Source organism: Colletotrichum karsti, assembly GCF_011947395.1.
Source record: "Colletotrichum karsti strain CkLH20 chromosome Unknown Scaffold37, whole genome shotgun sequence".
NCBI classification, from domain to species: domain Eukaryota; kingdom Fungi; phylum Ascomycota; class Sordariomycetes; order Glomerellales; family Glomerellaceae; genus Colletotrichum; species Colletotrichum karsti.
Genome location: NW_024065937.1, coordinates 844 through 25515, shown reverse-complemented (window position 1 = coordinate 25515; position 24672 = coordinate 844). Strand labels below are relative to the sequence as shown.

Genomic DNA, 24672 nt, shown 5'->3' with positions numbered 1-24672 from the left:
GAATAAGAAGTCTCACATCGTGACTTTTTACGTTTCCATAGCTCGTGAAATAACCTTATCTCTTTAGTTCAAGAGTCTATGCAACAGTCTCACATCGAATGTACTAGCGAGGGCTGAATCTCACTTCCACTAGACCTAGGACAACCAAGAGTTAGTCAGGGGCGATCACTGGCCAAACAGTCAAGCTCCTTGAAATCCAACTCACTGCGTGCGTATTGACAGACGAATGCTACCAGCCGCATCGTTATCGTAGTTCAAACCGCATTTCTGCGTGGCTAGTGTCTGGCGTGAACCAAAACGGGCCTGTCCCGGTCCTGGGTGGATGGACGTTTATCTAGTCAACGTCCCTCGCCCACCGGATGTTTCTGACCGGGACGTTATTCAGCCCTCACAACTATGGCGGCATTTCATTTCCATCTCCGTAAGCCTCGAGGGTTGGAAAGTCACTGGCGGTGATCCATTGCTGAGGTGGTCTGCAATCTGTAGCCCAGGGGAATGTGAAAACAAAGGCATAAATGGCCTAGTTTTGGCTGGCTGAACGATCGAGGCGCCTGCTAGAAGCAGAAGAGGCGCGATTTGAGACGGCAAGGCCAGCCTCATGAGGCTGAATGGAGTCCCTTCCACAACTTAGCAAGAACGGCCTCAACGGCTAGGCTGGTTCTCGAAGAAGTCTATTCTCGTGTAAATAAATTCCACTTCCATCTTCGACCTCAAGTCCCCTACTCGCACCGTCGTCTCTTCACTTTTCTTTAGGCGTTTTTTGCCGCTTATTGCCGGCACTCTTGTCTGTCGTTCCATTTACTCTCGTCTCTCATTTCAATCATTCTCGTCTCTCATTCCAATCATTCTCGCCTCTCATTTCAATCATTCTCGTCTCTCATTCCAATCATTTTCGCCTCTTGCTCGTCTACTGACGCAAGAGCATGTTCAGACTCGCACTGCCTCGGCCTCGCTGGCAGAGAGCCGCGCTCGCCTTCTCTCTTGCAGCCTTCGTAACCTTCCTGATCAACCTTGTGTTCGTACTATGGGCAACATCTCGGACGACGATAACGGACGGCGTGGGAATCCTGGCAGAGCAGAGCTGTCCGACGGCCGAGAGGTGGAGTACAGGAATACACGTCGTCATCAACGCCCTCAGCACCATTCTTCTTGCCGGCAGCAACTACTGCATGCAGTGCTTGATGGCACCAACGCGAACCGAGATAGACGACGCGCACGCAAAACGACGCTGGCTCGATGTCGGCGTGCCCAGCATTCGAAACCTGTGGAGTATCTCACGGAAGAGAAAGATCATTTGGGGCCTTTTAGCTGTCTCGTCGCTCCCGTTGCATTTTGTGTACAACACCATCCCCTATCACCTCGAATATCTTGGGTTACTGATCAAATTGCAGTTACAATTCCATTATATTCACCTCAACTCCAGTGAACGAGTACTTCGTTTTCCACACAGACACAGGCTTTCTAGAAGCAAGAAACATAAGCGCCATGTTTCCAAGCCTCAATGACAGTCCGAGATTCAATGACGAGGCTGCCCAGCGTTGGGAAGCTCTTAACGACGCTTTTCGAAGCGGTCAGATGGAGAAGCTGACCGTGGCCGACTGCCTGACGTCCTACAGAACTCCGTTCCAGTCTACGCGGGCAAACCTACTGCTCATTTCAGCAGGGGATGTGGGGTTAGAGTATCCAGACCTGTATACTTTTGCCTATGATACTTCAATGATACAGCCCTCGTCTTGGATGTGCGAGAATGCCGACCGAGCTAGCCCTGATGACTTCAGCTGCGACGACCAACTCCGGAAAATCAAAGCAGACGAGTGGCGCCCGTACGGACGGGCGGTTAAGGAATGCCACAGCCAGAAGACGGAGGAGTCCTGCAAGATTCTCTTTAGCGCCTCACTCTGCTGGATCGTCATTTCCGTCAACTTGTTCAAGGGCATTTTGATGCTGTTCGTGGCATTTGCAAGCACTCGCGACCAGCCCCTCCTGACCGTTGGAGATGCTGTGGCTTCGTTCCTTGCTCATCCGGATGAGTCGACGACAAATATGTGCCTCAAGTCGAAAAAGGACTTTATCGATTGCAATTGGTTCAAGTCTCCCCAGCGTTTCAATGCCAAGTCGAGGAGGAAATTCGCTGCGGGTACACCTGCGAGGTGGATCTCGTGTATTCTGTTGTACGTCCCTATCCCCATCTCAGTGCCGTGTCCGACGTCTAACCAGCGCCTGACAGCTTTGCCGTCTTACTTACTACCTACACTCTGCTCCTCATCTTTGGATTACGCCAGGCCCCCGGCGATAAAAACGTCATTACTATGGGCCTCGGCCTAAACACCAAGACCGTTCTCGACATCAATGGAGTCGCACCTCATCAGCAATCGCTGATTCCGTATACACTGCTAGCAAACACGCCGCAGGTCATATTCTCGCTCTTCTATTTCACCTACAACGCTCTTTACACGAATCTTTCTCTCGTCACCGAGTGGGATAGGTTCGGCGACCGGACGGGCGCAAAAGGCCTGAGGGTATCGTCTGCGCCCCAAGGATCCCAACGCGACACGTACTTTCTCCACCTTCCATATAGATATTCGATCCCGCTCCTCGTTTGCTCCGGAGGTCTACACTGGCTCGTGTCGCAAAGTTTATTCTTTGTCAACATTGAGATTTACGATCCTTCGTACCTGCCTGAGAATGTCATGTCCATGACCCCCCAGTGGACCAACATCGATGACAATGGTTCCATACCGTACGAGATAAACTTTTCGTCAGGGACTTTGAAGACCTGTGGATGGTCGCCGTTGGGGGTCGCTTTGGTCGTGGCGGTTGGGTTTGTCATGCTCGGACTCCTTCTCGTGTCGGCCGGGCGACGCCTGAGGTTCGGCGGGATACCTGTCGCCGGCAGCTGCAGCGCGGCCATCTCGGCGGCTTGTCACCCGAACCTGAGCGAGAAAGACGCTTCGGGAGAGTTGTTGCGATGGGGTGTTTTGGAGTCGGAGGGTGACGAGCGCGAGATGGGGCACTGTTCCTTTTCAGCCCAGCCTGTCAGAGCCCCGGTCCAGGGTCAGTTTTACCAATGACAGATGGGATCTTGATGGATCTCCCAAGTATTTTGCCAAGATCGTTAAAAGATGGACATGTATAGACTGAAGCCTCCGGGTCGTATCTGTATAATAACCAGGGAAAGATACAGAACATAGAAGGCAAGGATATGCGAGATCTTGACATCCGCTTCTGGCGCAAGCCCCAATCATCGGGAGAGCACGAAAGCAGCATCCAGGTCGAACTTCAACTACGAGAACACTGCCAGATGCGATGCGCGCTAGTGGTGTCCAAGAAGATTGCAATCGAGGTCGCGAAGAAATACACCAGCGGATCTCGACGGGTGGCCCGAGACCCTTAGCTCCGGACACCCGCCGAGCCGGGCGGGGGCACGGCCCCGGAGCCCCACCCGCACGAAAAAAAAATCTCTTCACATCACGGCCGCCAGCCCTCTTAAATGACTCAACCAGATGCCCACTCAACAACAAATGGCAGATCACCAGATCTGCCCGGCTAGCTCAATCGGTAGAGCGTGAGACTCTTAATCTCAAGGTTGTGGGTTCGACCCCCACGTCGGGCTCAATTCCCGTCCGCGATTGCGCGTTCTCTTTTTGCCTTTTGGTCGGAGCCTGCTGATGTGCTTGGGCGTGGCCTTGAGGTTGAAGAGATCTGATGTAGGTGGTCTGTCAACATGACCTTTATTTATAAGAGGGTATCTTGAAGCCAACAATGCAGCAAACATCGGGAACTAGGGCAAACGTAGGTCTGCTTCCAGAACATCATCCCACTTCCCGGGCTGGTACAAGCTTGGATACTCTTTATGTGGCTTTTCCGCCTGTTGGGTCTTCGGGTCGGCTCTCTGGTTGTCGCCGGTGTGGTCCATCATGTATCGGCTTGGAATAAAATCGGAGTGTTAGACATGTTTGACGGGCCCGCAGACAGTCAAGAGCCGCGTTGAACCTTTGCTGAATTGGCCATCAGATTCGTCGATGCTATTCAGTTTCATGCGCGTACCCAGAGAACCCATGGATCTTGACAATCCTCCGGGCCTTTCTTCTCTCAAGAGGGACGTCTGTCCCTTTTTTAACCTGTGTCAATGTACGGCGTACCTCACCCTGCAAAGCGGCTGCAGGTGGTGATTGACATTCTCATTCCCTCCATGGCTGTAACAGACTTGTCGATGCATTCGTGATATATATTAAACAGCAGTACGGCAGTTCCGAAGTTCTGCGCCCGGGTAGTGGTCGCCAGCGCAGATACCACAAATACTTGACCATCTGCAGAAGGGAAATTGACGGATCGGTGGACAATGTATGAATCCAACAACGGCGAGGAGCCTCTGGGTCAAATTTGTTGTCAGCCTTGATGTATTCCGCGGAATATCATACGGATGTTGAAGGACGGAGATGGTCGCTGCGAGGAGGTGGATGGGTAGCTGCAATGATTGCAGACTTCGACCCAGTAAAGATGCACTGTGGAACGGACGACGTTGTAGCGAGGGCTGGTTCCGCGGTTGAGACCGTGAGGGTAGAAGAGATGCATTAGGGACAGTCTATGTCCTTATACTCGTTTGCCTTAGGACGACGGAGTGATATCGGTTCTGGGACGCGTGAACCGTGCCGTTAGAATACTAAGATACCAAATGAAGGAGGGGGAGAACTTATCACTAGTGAATTTAGCAGCTTTTCTGTTCAGCAGGAGGTAAGAAGCAGCGCTTCTGCGTCGTGTTCTGGATGAACTCCACACCGAGATCTCCGCGACTGACTGAGCGGTTGTGATGGGAATGAGGTCAAAATAAAGGGTTGGTGAGAGATGGGTAGGAAAGCTAACACAAACTGGCACCACGAGCCGGGTGAAGTCTCGTGCGCAGAGGGGGGAAGGTTCAGCACGAGGAACCACGAACTCAAATTGGGATCGGGGATTAGCAAACTAATCGCTTCATTGGTGACAGGCTTGTCGATATATCAGCATTAATTAGGTAGGTAAGTGTGTGTGTGTGTGAGAGAGAGAGAGAGGTGGAACAAGCCTCACGCTCAGGCTGCAGTCTTCTTCGTGCCACTGGTCTGATGGCGTATCCGGCCTCCGGTGATCCGTGGCTTACATTTCAAAAAGGCGATCTTGTCGACTTCGGCTTATTCGTGGAATAGGTTATGGATACTGATGGACGCAGAAGAGTAGCCGAACGAGGGCGTTTAAGTGCGTCGTTACGATGCATGTATGTACTGCAAGAAGGCCCTGACGCGACGACCACCATGTGTCTTCGGCACCTCTACCCCTGGAAGGTCCGCGCCGTAATCCGGTAGCTGGGCGTGAACAAGCAATGAGGCTGATAGAGACACGGCGATTATATTCACCACCAGGCGTTGGGCTCACACTCGTGACATAGCGTCGCAATGCTTATCTCCTCCGCGACATCGACCATTGATCACTAACAAGGGGAATTAATATCGGAGATATTGGGAGAAGTCGAGCAAAAAGAAATCTAGTTAGCACGCTGGGGAAGATCCGGCAGGATAAATCACAAACTCAAAGCTCAGAGTCAAATTCGGCAACGCTTTAATTGAACCATAAAGTCTACTTCTCTCTCGCTCTAAGCCAAGTGGGACGATTATGCGAACGCGCCCACAATGGCCATCAGCGAAGCACCGCCAATGACGGCCAGGTAGGCATTGAGCCGTTTCCTCCCTTGAAGTATCGTGTAACTCTTTTCCGAAAGGAAGTCCTCCGCCAAGAGCTGCACCAGCCCCGCAAACAGGAGCAAACCGGCCGAGATGGCATTCATGAAACCGACCATCAGCAATCCGGTCTGGCTCATCGGATCGTACAGGTTATGGACAATCAAACCGATGAGCTGTCCGAGCGGCGTCGTGCCTCCGAAGGCGAGGACCATGAGCCAGGGTCGCATTGATGATCGGGGCAGCTGGATGGCCGCGATGCGGCTGCCGAGCGCGAGGCCTTCGAAGGTCTGGTGGAAGCTGATGGCGATGAGGAAGACGATGAAGGTCGGGCCTGTGGCTACTGAGATGGCCATGCCGATGAAGACGCTGTGGAAGAGGATGCCGCCTTCTAGTAGGAGACATTGGCGGAGCAGCCGGCTCTGCTCCTCCTCCGTGACAACCTGCGGTGCAGCCGCACCGGGTGTTACCGTGATCTTCGGGCGGCCGTCTGCCGAGCTTCGGTGGATTGGTGTCTCGGCAGTCGCGGGATCTAGCTCGTCTATGTTGAGATCCATATCGGATGCATCGTCGTCGAAGCTGTCGCGGCCGTTCGCAAGCCGGGTATTTGACTTCGCGTTCGTCGGTGTAGAGCTCGGGAGAGGCGATGCGCCGGCCATCAGCCCCTGAGTGGAGTCCATGTTGTCGAGGTTGATGTCGGATGGTCGGTGGGCGCCGACTCTGCGCGTGGATAGACTGCTTACTCCCTGCCTGCCTCCGCCCGAAGCGCCCTCGTTATCCTCCTCGTCCCAGTATTCGTACTCGTGGGAATGGGAGTGGGAATGACCGGCTCCTCGGGTGGCCAGGTATTGTTCGAGGCCGACGACGGATAGAGCTGCTATCATGGCAATCAGGCCAGCCGTTTGCGGATAGCCCTTATTGAAGACTGAGGGGAGACATGGATCGGTAAGAGAGGTAAAGGCTGTCGGAAGAAGGTGGACGAAGGATGTTGCGAGAAGGACGCCGGTGCCAAAGTGTTGGCAGTAGAAGATGATCCTGCTCTGGGATCGGCCTTTCGAGGCTCGTCGGGGCAGAAGCGGGATACCGCAAGCTGTAGCATGCAAGTTAGCATCCTGTCCGTATCCAGCAAAACGACCTTGAGGGCCAAGATGAAGCATTCCGTCATGTTCCCAAGATCCAGAGGCAAAACCACTCACATATTGTGCTCAATGCGAGAATCAGTATCAGCGCACCAATGTGCAAGGCCGTATCGTAGGATTCCTTCCTGGAGGAACCGCATTGCGGCTTCGTCGCGCCGGCTCCGGCAACCTCGGCGTTGCTCGTCGCATGGCCATGTCGTTTCGAAAGCTCGGCGAGCAGCAATTCGGTCGGGATCGAGGCCCACGAGGCGGCGTCTGCGAATCAGAAAGAAAAAAAAGCAAAGTCAGCACAAGAACGGGTGTCCCGGAGCAGGTCGAGTTTGACATGTGGAAGACGAGACGACGACGACTTACCTCTCGCCCAAGCTCCGGTAGCTCCTGTATCACCCATTCTGGACGGTCGTCGTTGTTGAGGTCCAGCTCAATATCATGGCTAACTCTGCACGACGGGGATGCAGACGGTAAGAAGTGGGAATCGGCAGAATTAAGGTAATGTAATCCGTACAAACAAAAATAAAAGAGAAACTGGACAGACGGACGGACGAGAGACGGATCGTGCCTCGTCTTCGTCCCAAGTTTGCCGTGCAGCGATTTGTTCAGGAGGACACGGAACCCGAGGGGAAGGGCCAGCAGGTCCTCAATGATGAACATGAACGCCCTGCAGCTGAAGCGATCCACCACGTCCTGATTCCCCCCTATGAAAACATGCGCATCCCGGGGGCTTGGCCCCTGGAAACAGTCGAAAACAAGGGTGACGGAGTCTCGGGGGGCCGCCTCAGCAGATGAAGATCGGGTGCCGGTGGTGGCTCTTGGCGGCCCTTGACAGCTGCAATCTGCCTTTTTCGCGCTAGTAATGCACCTGGTACGTAACGTACATGGACTACCTATACCACGGTTATTCGTAGTCGAATGGTAGTAACAACGACGATGGACAATAAATAGGACACTAGAGCTACCAGCAGCAAGGGCAATGCTAGAGCTACTGACGACAAGGGCAATCACAGAGGTAGCGAGGTCAAGGAAACAATAACCGTGGATGACTGTGTTTGCCCAGCGAGGCGAGGGACCATCCGGGGGCTTGCCGAGCTTAATCAGCTCACACCTCAAGCTGGGTGTCTTATCTGCTGAAATCTTACATAAGCTTCCGAGCTGGGAGCTGCGATAAGATAAGAGCTGTAACAGACTGCCTCGGTTGGATGACTAACCGATAAGATGCCTGATTCGCGATATCGGTCGTCTATCGCAACAGCGCTCGGCCGTGTGACCTTTGACCTCGCCGTCTGTGACACATCCAACTGTCACAGCTTCCAACTTCATCTCATCATCATCCTACCTGAATACCTCAAGGTTTTGTCTGTGAGCTGCCACCGACACAATGGCGACTCTCTGGTGCTATAGATTGGCCTACTCGGCCTTGTTTGTTGGAACTGCCGCCCTGCATATGCAGGCTGGAGAGCAGCAGGTACTCGCACCTCAAACGCCGCTGATTGCCGACGAGGCGCCTCTCTCGACATCCCCCTCGACCTATTCATCCAAGAAGCCCTTGGTAGAAACAGAGGCTCTGCAGGACACAATCAGCGCCGACAATCTGCTTGCTCGCGCGAAGGAGTTGTACGAGATTGCCAAGTTGGGAGAGGAGGAGTACAACCACCCTACGCGCGTCATTGGTAGCGATGGTTTGTTTATACCTGCAGGCCCTTCAACTTTGCACACGCTCACCGTCCTACAGGTCACCTTGGAACTCTGGAGTACATCTACTTCAATCTCGCCAAGCTGGGCGACTACTACAAGGTCTGGAACCAGACCTTCCCCGCCGTCTCTGGCAATGTATTCGAGTCGCGTCTCGTCATTGGCGACGAGGTGCCCAAGTCTGCCTCGCCCATGTCCTTGACGCCGCCTACCAAGAACAAGGAGCCCGTTCATGGCGACCTCGTTCTCGTCAAGAACGAGGGCTGCGATGTTTCCGACTACCCTGCCGAGGTCGACGGCAACATCGCCTTCATCCTCCGTGGTACCTGCCCCTTCGGCACCAAGAGCGAGAACGCCGGCAAGGCTGGCGCTGTTGCGGCCATTGTCTACAACTACGAGAGCGAGACCGTTCACGGCACTCTTGGCACGCCTTCCCCCAACCACGTCGCAACCTTCGGCCTGGGCCTCGACGACGCCCAGCCCGTCCTCGACAAGCTCCGCAAGGGTAAGAAGGTCGATGGTATTGCGTACATCGACGCCGTCGTGAACACCATTCAGACGACCAACATCCTCGCTCAGACCACCGAGGGCGACCCCGACAACTGCGTCATGCTTGGTGGCCACAGCGACAGCGTCGCCGAGGGCCCTGGTATCAACGACGACGGCTCTGGCAGTCTGACTCTGCTTGAGATCGCCACGCAGCTGACCAAGTTCAGCGTCAACAACTGCGTTCGCTTTGCTTGGTGGGCGGCCGAGGAGGAGGGCCTGCTGGGCTCTGACTACTACGTCTCCGTCCTGTCCCCCGAGGAGAACCAAAAGATCCGTCTCTTCATGGACTACGACATGCTCGGCAGCCCCAACTACGCCTACCAGGTCTACAACGCCACCAACGCCGTCAACCCTACCGGTTCCGAGGAGCTTCGCGACCTGTACGTTGACTGGTACAAGGCCCACGACCTTGCTTACACGTTCATCCCCTTTGATGGCCGCAGCGACTATGACGCGTTCATCAGAAACGGCATCCCGGGTGGAGGTATTGCCACCGGAGCTGAGGGCATCAAGACCAAGGAGGAGGCTAAGCTGTTTGGCGGAAAGGCTGGTGACTGGTACGACCCCTGCTACCACCAATTGTGCGACGATGTCGGCAACGTCAACCTGACTGCTTGGGAGCTCAACGCCAAGGTAAGCACGATTACATACCCTTAAAAGTCACCAACACCGATACTAATGTTGTCCTCCTAGCTGGTCGCCCATTCCGTCGCCAAGTACGCAGTCTCGTTCAAGGGCTTCCCTGAGCGCGTCGATGCTGCGGCGGCCTCCACCTACGCTAAGGAGACCAAGTACCATGGCAGCAAGCTCTTCATTTAAACGTCATACTCGTTGAAAGGCACTCGCCACAACACGCTGTACAGTACTAGGGGCTCGGTCCTATGGAGCGTTGAAGCATGGCTATTTCGTTTGATGTCACAGCGGTGTAACATTGCATCTGGGGAGAGAGAATGACTGGGATACACGGTAGCGCATAGACACGGAGAGTAATTTGCATTATTTCAAACACGCCCCAACCCGTGATCATCAACGATCAATCATTTTTGAGCTTGGTGTTGGCCATGTAGCATTGTGATGATTGTTCCTGCTTTACTGCGACATGTCCCAGAAGGATGTCCTCAACGGCGGAGCCGTACGGCTGGAGCTGGGATATGAAATGCTCCATATCCGACACGCTGATGCCAACCTTCTCATTCACGTCAAAAGTCATCTCGCGGGGGGCGATGGTGCCTCATCGACAATATCGAGACCGACGGCTGGGTCCGAAAGCGGGTGGCCGTTGGCACTGATGACCCACCGTGCCTTCCCCGCCTTATATGTTACCTTTCCTATATTAGCGCTATTATTTAATAATAAGGATTGATTTAAGCCTAATTATACCTAATATATCTATAGAAACTACTAACCTTATATCTAATACGTCTAGATCCTAATTAGCACCTCTATATACTATCCTACTATTATTAAGATATTAAGTAGGCTAAGCCCTATATTATTATATAGCTTACTATATTATAATACGCTAAAAATTAATAATAGCTTATACTCTATCTTAGCTACTATTTAAGCTATAAATAAGTTTAAATATTACTATAATATTATATAACCTATATAGTATTACTAAATTATTTATTCCTTTAAAAAGATAATATCTATTATAATATTCTTATTAATATAATATATAAAAAGAATATTATTAATATAGTTTAAGTAGAAGGGGATATTATTCTTAAAGGTATTAAGGGACTAAAAAGGGTTAAAGCTTAAGATTATACTAAAGATAGTAATAATAGGGGCTAATATAAGATAAGAGATATAGAATAATATTTTAAATAAATAAATAAAAAGATAAAGTTTATAATATAATCTTAATAGTAGAAGGAATAGTCTCTTATAGATTAATATCTCTTATTAAGGTTTTACCCCCTTTAACCTTAAGAGTAAAGCTATTTATAAGCGCTACTAAGTATATTAAGAAGCTTATTAGAATAGAGTTATATTCTTTTAGAATATTAAATATTAAATATATACTTATTAGGTATAGTAAGATAATATTAATAGCTAGATTATAAGGGTAGCTATATTATATTGCGCGGCGTATTGCATTTATGCCTTCCCCGCTAAATTACTCTGTAATTACCCCGGACTTTCCAACTTCTCGGAAATAATTTCCCCCCAGCAACATTCAACCCACTGCCAGGATGATCAGCTCCTTGCCATCAACAGTCCAAAGAGCCACTCTCGAGTCCTGATTTTGCCATCAGGCTGAGGCCTATCCATGCCGTCCGGCTCGGCAAGCCGGACTGGCGCGTGCCAGCGCTGTCACCGCCGAAAGGTCCGATGCGACCGGACGCGGCCCTCCTGCGCGCCATGCGCCAGGATCAACGTGCAATGCACCTACGCAGCAAGAGAGCATCAGATCGAGCTCCGTCGCCAGGACGTTGAAAGACTTGAGCAAAGATTGCGAGACCTACAAGCGGAAAACAGCGATCTTTCGGGGAAACTGGCTGAAGCCCAGCAACGACAACGTCAGGAACGAGCAAGCACCGGGGAGAGGCTTGCTACGCCAGCCACTTCCTCAAGCCTCGGTCTGCACACGGACGAGCATCGAGCACCTACAGGGAGCAACGAGGTTGCCAGCCAGGTCATTCATCTCTCTCTCAGCGCTGGCGGAGGAAGAGACTTTGTCGGCTCGACCAGCGGATTATTCCTCGCCAACTTACTCCAGCCCAATAACCAACCGATCGCCTCTGCCAGTCATATGGTCGGTCAGTCGTCACGCGTCGCTTCAGCCAGGACAGATCCAACGGGCAGCCTGTCAATCAACACAGCGTCTAGCCTGCCCCCGAGGGGCATGGCGACAGAAATTCTCGACGCGTATTGCAATCACGACCGCCTCTGCTACCCGTTCTTGTCACCAAAAGCCCTGGACAGGGCACTGGATGCTGTGTATGAGGCGGGCAGCCCCGACGCCATCGACCCAGCGGATGGTTTTCTCATTGACATGACGCTAGCGATAGGAACGGCTCAAGTGTACAAGCTCAATTGGAATGGGATTTGGGATGCCGAAGTTCACTACAACCGCGCCATGACGCGTCTTGGTGACGTTCTAGGACGTGGAGGGATCACCGCTCTTCAGGGCCTTCTTCTTATCTGCCAATACAGAATGGGAACAACATCACACGATACGAGCACCAATGTCTGGCATCTCATCGGAGTAGCAGCACGGACATGTTTCGAGCTTGGATTGCACAAGTCTTCGACTAACGCTTTGCCTCATTCTCAGGACGGCGACGATGTTGACCGCGATGCGAGGGCCGAAGATCTGGAGATCAAGCGAAGGTGTTTCTGGAGTGCCGTATCCATGGATCGCATTGCTAGTCTCATTCTCGGCCGGCCGCTGGCTATCCAGCTGGACGATATTGACACGGAGCTTCCTCAGATCGAAACGGTCGCAGTCGAGGTTCCCATCCATCAATCTTTGTCGACTGCACCTCTTGGCACGCCCGAATGGCAGATGGCTACCACGATATTCGTGCACATTGTGCGGTATCGTCTGATCTGCGGCAAGATACTCAACTCGCTCCATCGCAGCACCATCAACAGAGAAAGCAATGCCAGTTATGAGGTCACGCGGGAAGCTTTGGCACAGGAGCTCAAAGAGTGGCATGCAGGGACGACCAACCTCCCGCTCATACCGGCGGATGCACCGCTGGCCTCTCCAGCCAGCAGGTCAAGCTTTCGCTCCGAAGAATGGTACACCCTCCTGTACCACAACGGCATATTGATGCTTTTTCGACCGTCACCATCAATCTGCGACGCTTCGCAGAATAGCAACGTCCTGCAACACATGTTCGACTCGTCGCAGGAGGCAATCAAGCTCTACGCCAACCTGCACCGCTCGCGAAAGATCAACTACTCATGGGTCACGCTGCATTCCATCTTTATTGCTGGCTTATCCTACATCTATGCACTGCGCAACCACCTTCAGCATATCCAGAACCGGCCGCTTCCGAACGGCAATGCGGCCAACGCAACGTTGCGATCAACTCCAACTATCAGTCAAGTGGTCAATGACACGCGAGCCTGCTCCAAAGTCCTGGTAGCTCTGTCTGAGAGATGGGCCATGGCACGGAATTGCTCCGAAGTCTTTGACCGCCTCAGTGACGCTGTAGTCGCAGATGTGGTCGAGGCTCAGAGCGGACAACCCCAGGCTTCCGCAGCCGCACCATTCCCATCTCAGCAGACTCCTCATATGACACAGCAGGTTGATATCAGTCTCACGGGCGCTCTGTACGAACACAGCACGAATCAGAACTTTGTAAACATGACGGTGGACGAGACGCTTCGAGATTGCTTCGGAGATCTACAGAACATATACTACGATCAGTACCATAGCGATGCGATTGCCCAGCTTTCACAGGAATGGCTCTTTGGTTTGGGAGATAATCCCAGCCGGTATTTCTGAGCAACATATCCACCAACTGATTTACAGAATAATACAATTTATGATACGATCCCAATCATATCCGACCCCTTTGAAGAAAAGCTCGCGGCACCTCGACATGTCTACTTCGCAGATACTCTGCAATCCCCTTGCCCAAACCGTCGATTCTATCCGAAGAAGCAATACCACCGTTCAGATTATCGAGAATACGGCTAGAAAATATTAATCCCTGCGCACCGAGGACACGAAGAGTACTCACAAGTGAACGGCGTTGATGCCGGGGAACTCAACTCGTTCCACTCGCCTGTTGGGATTGTTCTTATGCCAGTCATCACCCAGCAGCTGCTTCAGCTTTGAGACTGTCAACAAGGTCCGCAGCCACGGATACTCATCGTTGTTCCGCACAAAGAAGCCAACATTCGAGTTATCGGCTTTGTCACCGGAACGAGCATGGACGACGCTGCCCAGAGGTGCGAACTCGGTTGGTCCCAAAGACACGAGGTCTATTGGGTTCGCAGTTTCGGAAGACGGCCGAAGAACCTTGTACTCGGAAGTGTTTTGAGGTGCATCAACCGATATCAGCTTGCCAGTGCCCAGCAAGACGCGATGGTCGATGACTGATTGTGGTATCAACGCTGGGAACATCTCCATGAAAGGCTTCGGATCCATGGTGCGAAAGTCGAGGGACATATGATAGCCCGGATAACTCTGCATTCGCACGGCATATATCGGGATCTTGAACTTCATCGCCGCTATGTCTTCTTTCCTCCGCGCCTGCGCAAAGACTCGCAGCTGTACGGTTCCTGCTTGCTGGGAGCTCGGGTTTGATACTTGGGTGCCATATTGCTCCATGCTGAGTCGGCTGAAGTTGCTGTCTCTGAACATGTAAGTCAATTGGTTCTTCATCATGGATACCTTCTCGTTGACATCTAGTCCGTTGATGTAGAACGTGGCTTCGGCTTGGTAACCACCTTCTGCAGCAAACATGACCTTGGTCGTTGGCGGGGGAGGCAGGCCCCTTACGCCCCAGACTCGCACACGATCTTCGCCAAAACCAGTCTGTTGTTCGACCTGGACATTGGACAAGTCTCCCACGACATCTGGGTTCAGATAGAGGTGGCCTTGCAGCTCATAGAGGAGCTGTGCCGTCACTGTGTGTTGAGTGACATGGCCGCCTCCTTCTGCCGTCTTGCTGATAACGCACTCGCCATCGCGACTGATTTCGGCAATTGGAAACGCGAGGTCAACCAATTCGGGAAGAAACTCCTTGAACCCGGAGAAGTTTGCTCCGACAACGTACGGCCCGCACTCAATGAGATGCGCCGCTAACAACGCCCCGGCAAGTTCCTGGTATTGGTCTTTCTGCCATCCATAGTACCACGCGGCGGCGCCCATGACTGGCGAAGCATCCGTACACCTTCCAGCGACTACGATGCGGGCGCCAGCTCTCAAAGCCTCGACGATGCCCCAGCAGCCGATGTACGCATTCCCGCAGCACGGTTTGAAGCCCCAGTCGTTCAGGGTAACTTCGGGATGATCGAGGTGCGGGAAGGTCAAGTCCTTGCTTCTCGTCGTATCCTCGAGCAGACCCGACACATCATCGCCCAAAACCGCCGCGACGACGCTCTCTGGGTATCCTTTCCGTCTGCACAACGCCTTGATCTTATCGAAAAGGGCAGTGGTGTTGAGGGCGCCAGCGTTGGTCACTACCCTGATATCCTTGGCCATTATATCATCGATGCAGTCTTCAAGCTGCTCGTAGAAGCCGTTCTCGTATCCGAGGTTTGGGTCGACGTCGCGCTTGGTGATTGCGTTCCAGGCGATGTTCATCTCCGAGAGCCAGTCACCGGTGATGATCTGGACGTTGCCGGAGCGCACCATGCGCGCCATGGCGTGCGGGTGGTCTCCTGTTGCGCCGGAGACATTTCCGATCCGGATGGGAGGCTTCTCGATCATGGTGAACGTTGAGAGGGTGTAAACGAAACGAAGTGCATCACGGTTGTGAACGGGGAACAGGTTCAAATGCGGTATGCGACGCTTTGATATCTGCCTCCAGGACCGCCTCGCCCTGCATGAGATTGCGGATACCTTCGGACCTTCCTGCAAGGGCAGAGACACGTCAAGGAACCGACTCAACTCGCAGCACAAGCCGCCGATCGCGGACTTGTGACTATGGCAGGAGATATGATTCACATCGGACAGGTTCCGGTAACACAGAGCTCGCAGAAAGCATTCGCGGCTCCCTCCACCCTGAAGCGGAATGCGGAAGCGCAAAGCCCAAAATCAAGCGGCGTCAGAGGCCGAGACAGACGGGCGCGGGCCCGAGACCGAAAACTACTCCGCACAACTTCTCCAGGCCTCTCAGCAATCTGCCATCCAGCAACCAGGCAAAACTAATGTTACAAGGGCATCAAGTTTGCCATCTATTTCGAACATGATTGGACTAGCCACGGAAATGGATAAGAAGATGCAAGTCTGGTCCACCTCCAGTGTCCCGATCCACTGGAACTGCGGGGGATGAGGGGACAAGCCTGGGGGAGCTCCCTCTGGGTGACCGCTCATTGATAATCTCCTTTTCGGCATTCGGCGCCGCAGACCGAAGTGCGGTTCTCACTGCCGCTTTCAACGTCCTCCACGGTTATTTCCCTTGCAACTACTCCTCGCTACCTCTATGCCTATCCTTGCTGCTGTTAGCTCTAGTATTGCCCTTGGTATCCGGTGTTTTCCCTGAAGTACTCGACCAGGAGTAATAACCGTGGAGTGCCAGGAGTGGTGTATGCGGGTTGTGGTCCTCTCCACAGATATCGCAAGCCAAGCATGTTGAATCCGGGGTTGTTTGCGGGGAAGAGCCTACCGGAGCCTTGGAAACAAATACAAGCTCTCCCCTTCGTCGGAGGCTCGATGCGACTCCATCCTGTCATCCGCCTTCAATCTCTTGAATCTGTTCCATAAGGTTGAAATTTTGGGCTGAGATCATCGACTCTTAGGATGGCAATCTCCTCAGAGCCGAGGCCAGAAGGCCAGACAACTCAGTCGGCAGCCGACATCGAAAAGCAACAGGTCCTGCACCAGGAACACTCTCACATCGCGGATGATGACAAGACAGTTGCTCCGGCCGTCGACTACTCAGGCGCCGCGGCCAAGACAGACCCGGAAGAGATCAAGCTTGTGCGGAAGTTGGATCTCTGGATCATGGTCAGTCGCAGGACACACCACCGGCTTATGAACAGTATCTGACTTGTCCGCAGCCGACTCTCTGGTTGATGTACTGGCTCAAGTAAGTCAACTTCTCCGCGATATCAACCATATCGACTGACGGCCTAGCTACCTCGACCGCAACGCCATCGCCCTCGCCCGGCTGAATGGCCTTGAGAAGCAACTCGGCCTCTCCAGCGTCCAGTACTCGACCTGCGTCTCCATCCTCTTCGTCGGCTACATCCTCGGCCAAATCCCCAGCAACATGATCCTCACTCGCGTACGACCGTCCTTGTACATGGGCGCCTTCATGATGGCTTGGGCCATCGTCAGTGCGCTTACGGCTATCGTTCACGACTACAAAGGTCTCATCCTCACGCGGTTCTTTTTGGGAGTCGTCGAAGCTCCGTATTATCCTGTGAGAGCCACATAGCATTCTTATTGTCAATATTGAGATGAAGCGATTACTGTCGGTCCGCTCGCCACTCTGTGTGCGCGCCGGGCATGATCCGACAGGGCCGGCGCCGAGTGACGCCGACCTCCGATGTATCAACTCTTCGGCCAGCCCACTCGATCCTTCTCGTCTCTTTAACACCGACAATTACTAATGAGAAGTAGGGCGCGCTCTATATCTTGTCAATCTTCTACACGAGGAAGGAGCTTGCAACGAGAATTAGCGTACTGTATTCCGGAAACATCCTGGCTACTGCCTTTGCTGGCTTGATTGCCGCTGGTGTGTTCAACGGGATGGACGGCACGCGTGGACTCGCGGCCTGGCGCTGGCTCTTCATCCTCCAAGGCGCCGTCACCTTTGTGATCGCGATGATAGCCTGCTTCACGCTTCCCGACGAGCCCCTCACGACTCGTTGGCTCTCCCCCGAGCAGAGGCAACTCGCACACGACAGAATCGCACGCGATACCGTGGGTAGCCGCATGCAGAGCAGCACCTGGGGCGGCCTCAAGGAGGCCTTCACGGATCCCAAGGTCTGGGTCTTTATCTACATGCAACACATGCACCTCGCGACCAACGGTTTCAAGAATTTCTTCCCGACGATCGTCGAGACACTCAACTTCAACACGACTGTCACCCTCGTCCTGACGTGCCCGCCCTACCTCATTGCCGGCGCGCTGTCCATCGTGTGGGCTTGGAGTTCCGGCAAGTATAACGAGCGGACGTGGCACATTACAATTTCCAAGGCCGTCGCGCTCTTCGGGTTCGTGCTGGCCTGTGCCACGATGAACACCGGCGCGCGGTACTTCGCCATGGTGGTCTTCACTGTCGGCACCTACGGCGTGAACAGCATTTTGCTCGGCTGGGTCGGCAGCACCTGTGGCCAGACCAAGGAGAAGAAGGCTTCGGCGCTGGCTATTGTGAACACCAGCGCCAGCATCAGCTTCATTTGGACACCGGTAAGCTCACTTTGCTCCGGGAGAGACGTCGACAATGGTGATTCAGATTTGCTGACATTGGAATACCAGTACCTTTGGCCCACGTCCGATGCCCCGAGATATGTCATCCCGATGGCCAGCAGTGCGGCGTTTTGCGTCGCGTGTGCTGCTGGGGCGTGGCTTATGAAGTGGATGCTAGTCAAGGAAAACAGAAGGATTCGGGCCAGTGACCAGGAAGCGACGTTGTTTTATGCGTACTAGAGTCGGTTGAGTACTAGGCCTTTCGGAAGATGTGTTGTTAAGACCAATGCCAAAGCGTGCGATTCGCGTCATTATTTCTCTCTCACACCATTGTCCGTTCTTCCTCTTATGCTGTTTCACGGCTTAATTATCAGGGCCGACAGACGAGCTCTTCCTTGCCTCATCCGTGGCGCTCAAGTATGTGGCCCACGCTGCCATCTGCTTCTGCATGTGTTCGTCAAAGAATCCACCAACCTCAACCTCCTCTAGAAATCCGTGCAAGGTGTCGGGCTTTCTTGCCGCGTGCAACCCAAGCCCCCTGGGCATCTCAGCATTCCCAGATGGCTCCTTATCGCGTCGGAGGAATCCCTTGTTCCACCCACTATCCGGCACGCCTTCTACAAAGACTGCATGTCGTATTCCGATGTCAATACCGGCCGCTGTTGCCCGCTGTTCGATGTCCTTTCTGTAGTACGGGCTCGGACTCTGGCACGCCGCCTCCCACTGCGAACGAGACGGCGAGACCCGAAGCTCGTCGAATAACCCGCGATAGTTGGCGACGATACACGCGATCGCACATTGATGACCCATATCAGGCCGTCGCCTCGCGAGCTCTCGGAGGGTATCCTCGTGCGGCCACTGCGGCCACCAGAATATCTCGGGCAGTATTCTCCCGTCCGTATCAGACGTGATACGCGATAGGTCATTGTTCATGATGAAGCGGGCGTTGATAGCCTGTCTGAACATCTCGACACCATCCTCGTCGAATGAATCGTCCACGCACGTATCGAGCCACCTCGCGAAGGCGGTGTGATGCAGGGCGCCGCGCATGACGGCTGAGATTTCGCCCGGGACGTATTTCGGCCGTCGTAGCCGCGCGTAGCGGTCGATGTTCCCGTCCCAGGCTGCTGCGAGGATGAGTATGTCCTTGTTTATGTTAGGGAGGTCTCGAGGGAGCGGGGTGTAGAGAAGACTGGCGAAGTCGTCGGCGATCCGGCTAGAGCCGAGTTGAGGGGATCGCAAGGTGCTGATGTGTCCGTCTTCTTGGATGTCGAAGTAGTGGATGTAGTCCTCATCCGTCGTGTCGTCTCCGAGGGTGCGGTGGAAGGCGAGGGAGGAATGTACTGCTGTGTCGCAGTTGAGGATGGCTCCGGGCTTTGGGGTCTTGAGGTTTACTGTTCGTGTGTAGTCGTCCATCACCGCGTACTTGATATCATGGCCCATGATGAACTCGAATATGTCGGAGCTGTTATTATCTCTAGCCTCTTCTGCAATAGACACGTCGGGCAAAAGCCCGAGTTTGTGGTATAACTCGGTATACCCTGCAACAGCACACGCGCGCCCGACGTGGTATCCCATTTCCGGGTACCGCCGCGCGAGTTCGCGGTATGTATCCTCACTCGCGAGGTCAGGGTACCAGATACAATACGGCCTGGTGTTCGTGACTGGCATGTCCGGGACGGTGTTGCTCATGATGAGGCGTGCGTTGCGCGCTCTGGCGAAGATCTCACCGTTCCGCTGGGATGCGAGACGGGATACCTCAGGGGACCTGGCGAAGGACTCGTGGTGCCGTATGCCTTTGACGGTGCAGCGGGCTTTATCGGCTTTCGGTCCGAGACCGCCGTGTACGCCTTGGGGTAGACGTTTTCCTTGCATGGCGGCGATGAGTTCGTTTTCCTTTGCGAAGGGGTCTGTGAGTGATTCTGGGACGAATGAGTCCACGCGCTCCAGACGAAGTGGTCTCGGACTTGAGGAAGATATTCGGCGAGAGTTGGCACCTCGTGCCTGGGACAACCGTGGCCGATGTGTTGAAGCAGTCGTCGTAGAATGGGGAAATCTTCGGGGAAGGCGGCAAGGCAAAGATGGTATTCGCGGCAGTGGTCTCATGATTGAAGTCTTCTATCAAGAGCATTTCCAAAAAGATGGATGGTTGGAAGAAAGAAACAGAAGAAACAAGCTCGTTGGTCCAGAGGTAGTTGCAAGCTGTCTTGAAGTTGCCACAGATTCAGAATTCCAGCTTGGAAAAGAACGCTTCGGAACCCACTTCTCAAGCAACCAACAGCAACAAATTAGGTCCTGAGGCCAACACGGTCTACTTCACCTTCCCAATTAGTTTTGCTAGTGCAAGGGTTATTTGTATCCTCTGCCGGCTAACAACTCTAGATAGTTACAAACCCGCATGGCAAGTTGCTTCGTTGATAGCAAAGTGATGTCACGCGATGAAGTGATGACAGAAGGTTTCTTTGCCTGAATCATGAACATAGCACCCAATGCGGCAGCAAAACAATCTTTGATCAAGGCGTTCAACTGGGATTGCTTTATATTGATCGTCTGATAGTTATCTTATACGCAAGCTCGCCGGTCTAAATGCGCGCATGCGAAAAGCATTAGCTCACAGGATGCGATAGAATCCATGTCACTGCTTCCTCTCTTCACTTCCTTCTTGACAGCAGGCAACCTTCTTCCTAGCGCTGAAATAAAATGCTTCAATTGCTCTTCGAGCCCAGGCTAAGTAGGAACAGCGCTGATGATGAGTTGTGACCCAGGCTTGTCGACCGAGGCAACTATGTGGTAGAAACCGGCGGCGCTGACGAAGCTTTTCCAGTCGATGTGCTGGTACAGGTCAGAGCAGTAGCTGACGAGAGCAAGATGGCCCTTCGGGGCCAGTAGTTGCCTGAAAATGTATAACTGGCTCAGGCCAAGATGGATTCCGACTGGTGCCAGAATGATGTCGTAAGTTCCCATTTCTCGTGCCTGATCCGGGGTTGAAAATCTTGACATATCAGCGACTTGGTAATTAAGCTGAAGGTCTGTCTTGGAAAGCTTAGACTTGAGTTGTAAAATGGTGTCCTCTGAATCGCTGAGGACGCAGCAATTTCCGAAACGACCTCTGCAGCCAGGCTTGGGTGCAAACCAAGTTAGCAGGTCAACGAAGTCTTGACGTATTGTCGAACCATGAAGCACAAGTACGCTAATGCCGGCGTATTTGTGACAGATGAGCTTCAGCCATACGCTGAGCTCTCCAGCCACGCTGCTGAGACCAGCGGGCTGGTACTCGTGAGCCCTCGCGGTTACCGGACTCTGAGCAGACCGTCCTGCAAAACTTCCAACGTCCTCTTTGAAGGCGTTGCCTGTATCAAAGCCTGGAATTGCTGCGTTATGTATGCTCCCAGTCGTCTTTGCAGCGCTGAAGCAGGTCTGTATCTCCGCAAAATCACAGTTGCTGGTGTTGAGGCCGGTAATCGCTTCGTGGGCGATAGATGATGTGATCACAGCCGGAACCCAAGAAATGCTTGTGTCCAAGTATGCCCGTGATGGGCTCTGGATTGAGTTAGTCTGATAGTCCTGCTCAAATTGCATCTCGTGCTTGACTTACGGCCCTTCGCCTTGTGTAATCAAAGTATCCTCTAACCGCCGGGTCGCGGTTGTCCTCAGTTCCATTCACATAGTCAGAGGCCACTGTAACAGAAGAACACGAGTCCATGACATTTATGGATTGGATGTTATCACTGAAAGGCGTTAGAATATGTGACGTTCAAGATTCGGAGGCTGGGTTGGCCTAACTCACACTGGAAATTACAATCGAAAGACCACGGTTGTCACTAACTCGGCAGCTTATAAACTAGTCTCTGTTTCGAGGGAACATCCTTTTTAAGGCGTACTGTCAGCATGCTTCCCTGAAGCCTCTACCCCGCTCAAGTCCGATGTCTCGTAGAGGGCGTGTCCGCAGCGAGATGAACCGAGACTTTGGCTCTCAGATGAGCCATCAACAATTTCAGGTAGATCTATGAGATCAACGCTCACATGGTCACATGAGCCTGAAGTGCGCTGATCGATCTTGTCAAGTCAGAAAACTTGAGTATCGATAGTCCAGCCCAACGTCAGATCCAGCACCAACATACAGCTCATGCTGGCGCTTGTCTGCATCGACCCTTTGACCATTTATAAGCATTGACATACAGGGAATTGTCGGGATAGTACGATAGAAAAGTTGCATCATGTCTTTGTGTGGCTGATAGGTTTCCTTAAGTGACGAATCTACAACGGTGTTCATGTTGGCAGTGAAGATTTCTATTTCACGCCTACAAGACTTCAATCAGACCTATTTGTATTACGTCCAGAGTTATAGATGAGGTCGGTATGATTGCTCTTGATACAGTGTTCTGTAACGATACCATGCGACTACTATCTACTCAGTCCGTTGATGTACCTTCACCCGCAACCCCTTAGAATCCTCCGGCATCACAGGAACCACGGTATCGCTAGTGATGACTAGGTCCGAAGCTGTCGTCTCAAATAGCTCCAACGTGCCAACATCGTCTTTCCCTTGGATTGCCTCTGTCCCATAAACTCTGAAAAGTGCCGCTAGCGTGAGATAGAGCTCTGCGTATGCCAAGTTGATACCAAGGCAAGCCCGACCGCCCTTACCGAAAGACACCAAGTAGCGATCCAGCCGGGGGTCATTGACCCAGCGTTCAGGCTTGAAGGCGTGAGAGTCGGGGAAAACTCGCTCGTCGTGATGCACCAGGTTGCTGGTCATACTGAGAGGAGTGCCGGGAGGAATGCGCCACTCTTTGTCGCCAGCCCGGTATACGAGCGTCTCGTCCGGACAGATGCGGTGCAGCCGATGCGAAATGGCATGGCTGAGACGGACGCCTTCCTGTACTACACCTGTCAGAAAGGGAAGACGCTCGAGTACAAGCAAGCTGAGCGGCTGAGACGGATCGGGGATTGCGGCCTCGAGCTCGGCTTTGAGTTTGGAGAGGATCTCAGGCGTATCGAGGACGAAGTAAGTCGACACGCCGAGCGCCCAGGCCGTCGTGATGGTTCCTGCGGCAACAACGACTTCGCCCTCCTGCCAAAGCCGGTCCGTGGACTTGTCATAGTCAGACAGCTTGCTGTTCAGAATCTCATGAAAGATGGTGCGGCGTGTCTTGTCATACGCGTGCGTCTGGTGTGCGTGTTGGATGTCGGCCACCTGGCGCTTGACGCTGGTCTGGAGCTGAGAGTAGGCACCCATGGCTGGGCTCAGCTTGAGGAGAAGGGAGTCGGGCAGCTTGCGCAGCATGTCCATAAGTGAGGGGAAGTGCTTCAGTACGTGGCCGGCTTTGCCACCTTGAAGCATCGCATCTCTAAAGGATGGATCAAAGTCAGGGGCCTGGAGTCGGTTCTCGCTCTTTCCGAAGGCGTAGTCCTCGACGATATCTGTAATTCGTTCTTAGTAAACTAGGAATACCACCAACTGAGTGAGTTCTTACCGTTGGTGAGTGCGGCATAGGCATCATCCAGCTTGAGAGGGGCTCCGGACTGCGCAAACTCGCGGAAGCGTCCGAGAAGGATTCCCATGTTTCGGTCCACCAGCGGTTGCAGAGCACGAACGCTCTGCTTGGAGAAGTACGGCGAAAGCGCCGCTCTACGCGTGCGGTGCTCGTCATGTCCAAGGGTGCCAATCAAGCTCTCGTCGACACCAAAAGACCGAGTGATCCAGTCCCACTTATCACGCTTGCGTCCGCTGCCAGCGTAGATCGTGTCGTAGAAGTCCGGGTCTGCGATGTGGATTTCGTCCGGATTGATGCGAATTATAGGCCCTAGCAGATTGTCAGTTCAGCTTTCCATGTTTTCATGTTCGCAGGGAGGTAAACTGACCATATTGCTTGTGTAATCTGCCAATCTTGAAAGTGTATTCAGGCTCGGCAACAACATCGTACCAGAATTCATACCAGTATGTCCATGCTGCCAGCTTTGGACCTGGAAAACGCGAAATTGGACTGAGAAAAAGACGATAGACCGTGAGATAGAGAAAGTAGACGATAGGGAATATGACGAGAGACAACGCCGCCAGCGCCACTAATGGCTTGGTAGTCTCGACGGGAACGACGAATATCGACATCTTCGCCCAATATTCGCTGGTGTTGAGAAGGAACGAAGGGTAGCTGAGAGCGCAGTGGAACAGGTGTGTGGTCACGGCGACATGCTGCAAGTTTTGGTTGCTATAGACTGAGTCGTCTTCACTTCATAGCAAGTTTGGACTAGACCTCTTCATTCGTCGAGATTCAATGCCGAACCTAGTCCCACAGTAAGTCCAGCCATGCAATCCAGCAATAGCACTGCCTCACATCAGCCGGGTGGGAGATGTCGTAAAATCTCACATGCCTCAGAACTCCGTTTGACCCCTGTCTGCAGGGGTTGAGGATGACGAAAAGGCTTGTTATCGCATATTACAGGATCTCTGACTGGTCAATGACTGAATGAAACCGCCCGGTGAAGGTCGGACTGGCTAGAACTGCAACTCAACAATGAGTAAGCCCTAACGTGG

General features: G+C 53.0%; 8 protein-coding genes across 8 annotated transcripts; 4 read left to right on the top strand and 4 right to left on the bottom strand.

The window, feature by feature from the left end:
- Positions 1–923: 923 nt before the first annotated feature.
- On the top strand, positions 924–3071 carry CkaCkLH20_09931 (uncharacterized protein; the record flags this gene model as incomplete). Its single annotated transcript, XM_038892646.1, has 3 exons — positions 924–1315; positions 1392–2171; positions 2228–3071. The coding sequence occupies 3 exons, from the start codon at positions 924–926 to the stop codon at positions 3069–3071; spliced, it is 2016 nt and encodes a 671-aa protein (XP_038741895.1).
- Positions 3072–5641: 2570 nt separating this feature from the next.
- CkaCkLH20_09930 (ZIP Zinc transporter) lies at positions 5642–7238 on the bottom strand (the record flags this gene model as incomplete). Its single annotated transcript, XM_038892645.1, has 3 exons — positions 5642–6798; positions 6905–7102; positions 7202–7238. The coding sequence occupies 3 exons, from the start codon at positions 7236–7238 to the stop codon at positions 5642–5644; spliced, it is 1392 nt and encodes a 463-aa protein (XP_038741894.1).
- Positions 7239–8222: 984 nt separating this feature from the next.
- CkaCkLH20_09929 (aminopeptidase y) lies at positions 8223–9904 on the top strand (the record flags this gene model as incomplete). The annotated part of the gene is made up of 3 exons (XM_038892644.1): positions 8223–8523; positions 8577–9718; positions 9779–9904. The coding sequence occupies 3 exons, from the start codon at positions 8223–8225 to the stop codon at positions 9902–9904; spliced, it is 1569 nt and encodes a 522-aa protein (XP_038741893.1).
- A 1942-nt stretch (positions 9905–11846) lies between these two features.
- On the top strand, positions 11847–13553 carry CkaCkLH20_09928 (uncharacterized protein; the record flags this gene model as incomplete). The annotated part of the gene is made up of 1 exon (XM_038892643.1): positions 11847–13553. One exon carries the CDS (start codon positions 11847–11849, stop codon positions 13551–13553), a length of 1707 nt encoding a protein of 568 aa, XP_038741892.1.
- A 234-nt stretch (positions 13554–13787) lies between these two features.
- CkaCkLH20_09927 (uncharacterized protein) lies at positions 13788–15488 on the bottom strand (the record flags this gene model as incomplete). The annotated part of the gene is made up of 1 exon (XM_038892642.1): positions 13788–15488. The coding sequence occupies one exon, from the start codon at positions 15486–15488 to the stop codon at positions 13788–13790; it is 1701 nt and encodes a 566-aa protein (XP_038741891.1).
- Positions 15489–16520: 1032 nt separating this feature from the next.
- Positions 16521–18377, top strand: CkaCkLH20_09926 (major facilitator superfamily transporter; the record flags this gene model as incomplete). The annotated part of the gene is made up of 5 exons (XM_038892641.1): positions 16521–16727; positions 16781–16809; positions 16857–17145; positions 17346–18137; positions 18207–18377. 5 exons carry the CDS (start codon positions 16521–16523, stop codon positions 18375–18377), a joined length of 1488 nt encoding a protein of 495 aa, XP_038741890.1.
- A 123-nt stretch (positions 18378–18500) lies between these two features.
- Positions 18501–20012, bottom strand: CkaCkLH20_09925 (uncharacterized protein; the record flags this gene model as incomplete). The annotated part of the gene is made up of 1 exon (XM_038892640.1): positions 18501–20012. One exon carries the CDS (start codon positions 20010–20012, stop codon positions 18501–18503), a length of 1512 nt encoding a protein of 503 aa, XP_038741889.1.
- An 852-nt stretch (positions 20013–20864) lies between these two features.
- On the bottom strand, positions 20865–24246 carry CkaCkLH20_09924 (uncharacterized protein; the record flags this gene model as incomplete). The annotated part of the gene is made up of 5 exons (XM_038892639.1): positions 20865–21677; positions 21733–21815; positions 22785–23561; positions 23615–23944; positions 24003–24246. 5 exons carry the CDS (start codon positions 24244–24246, stop codon positions 20865–20867), a joined length of 2247 nt encoding a protein of 748 aa, XP_038741888.1.
- Between the last annotated feature and the right edge of the window lie 426 nt (positions 24247–24672).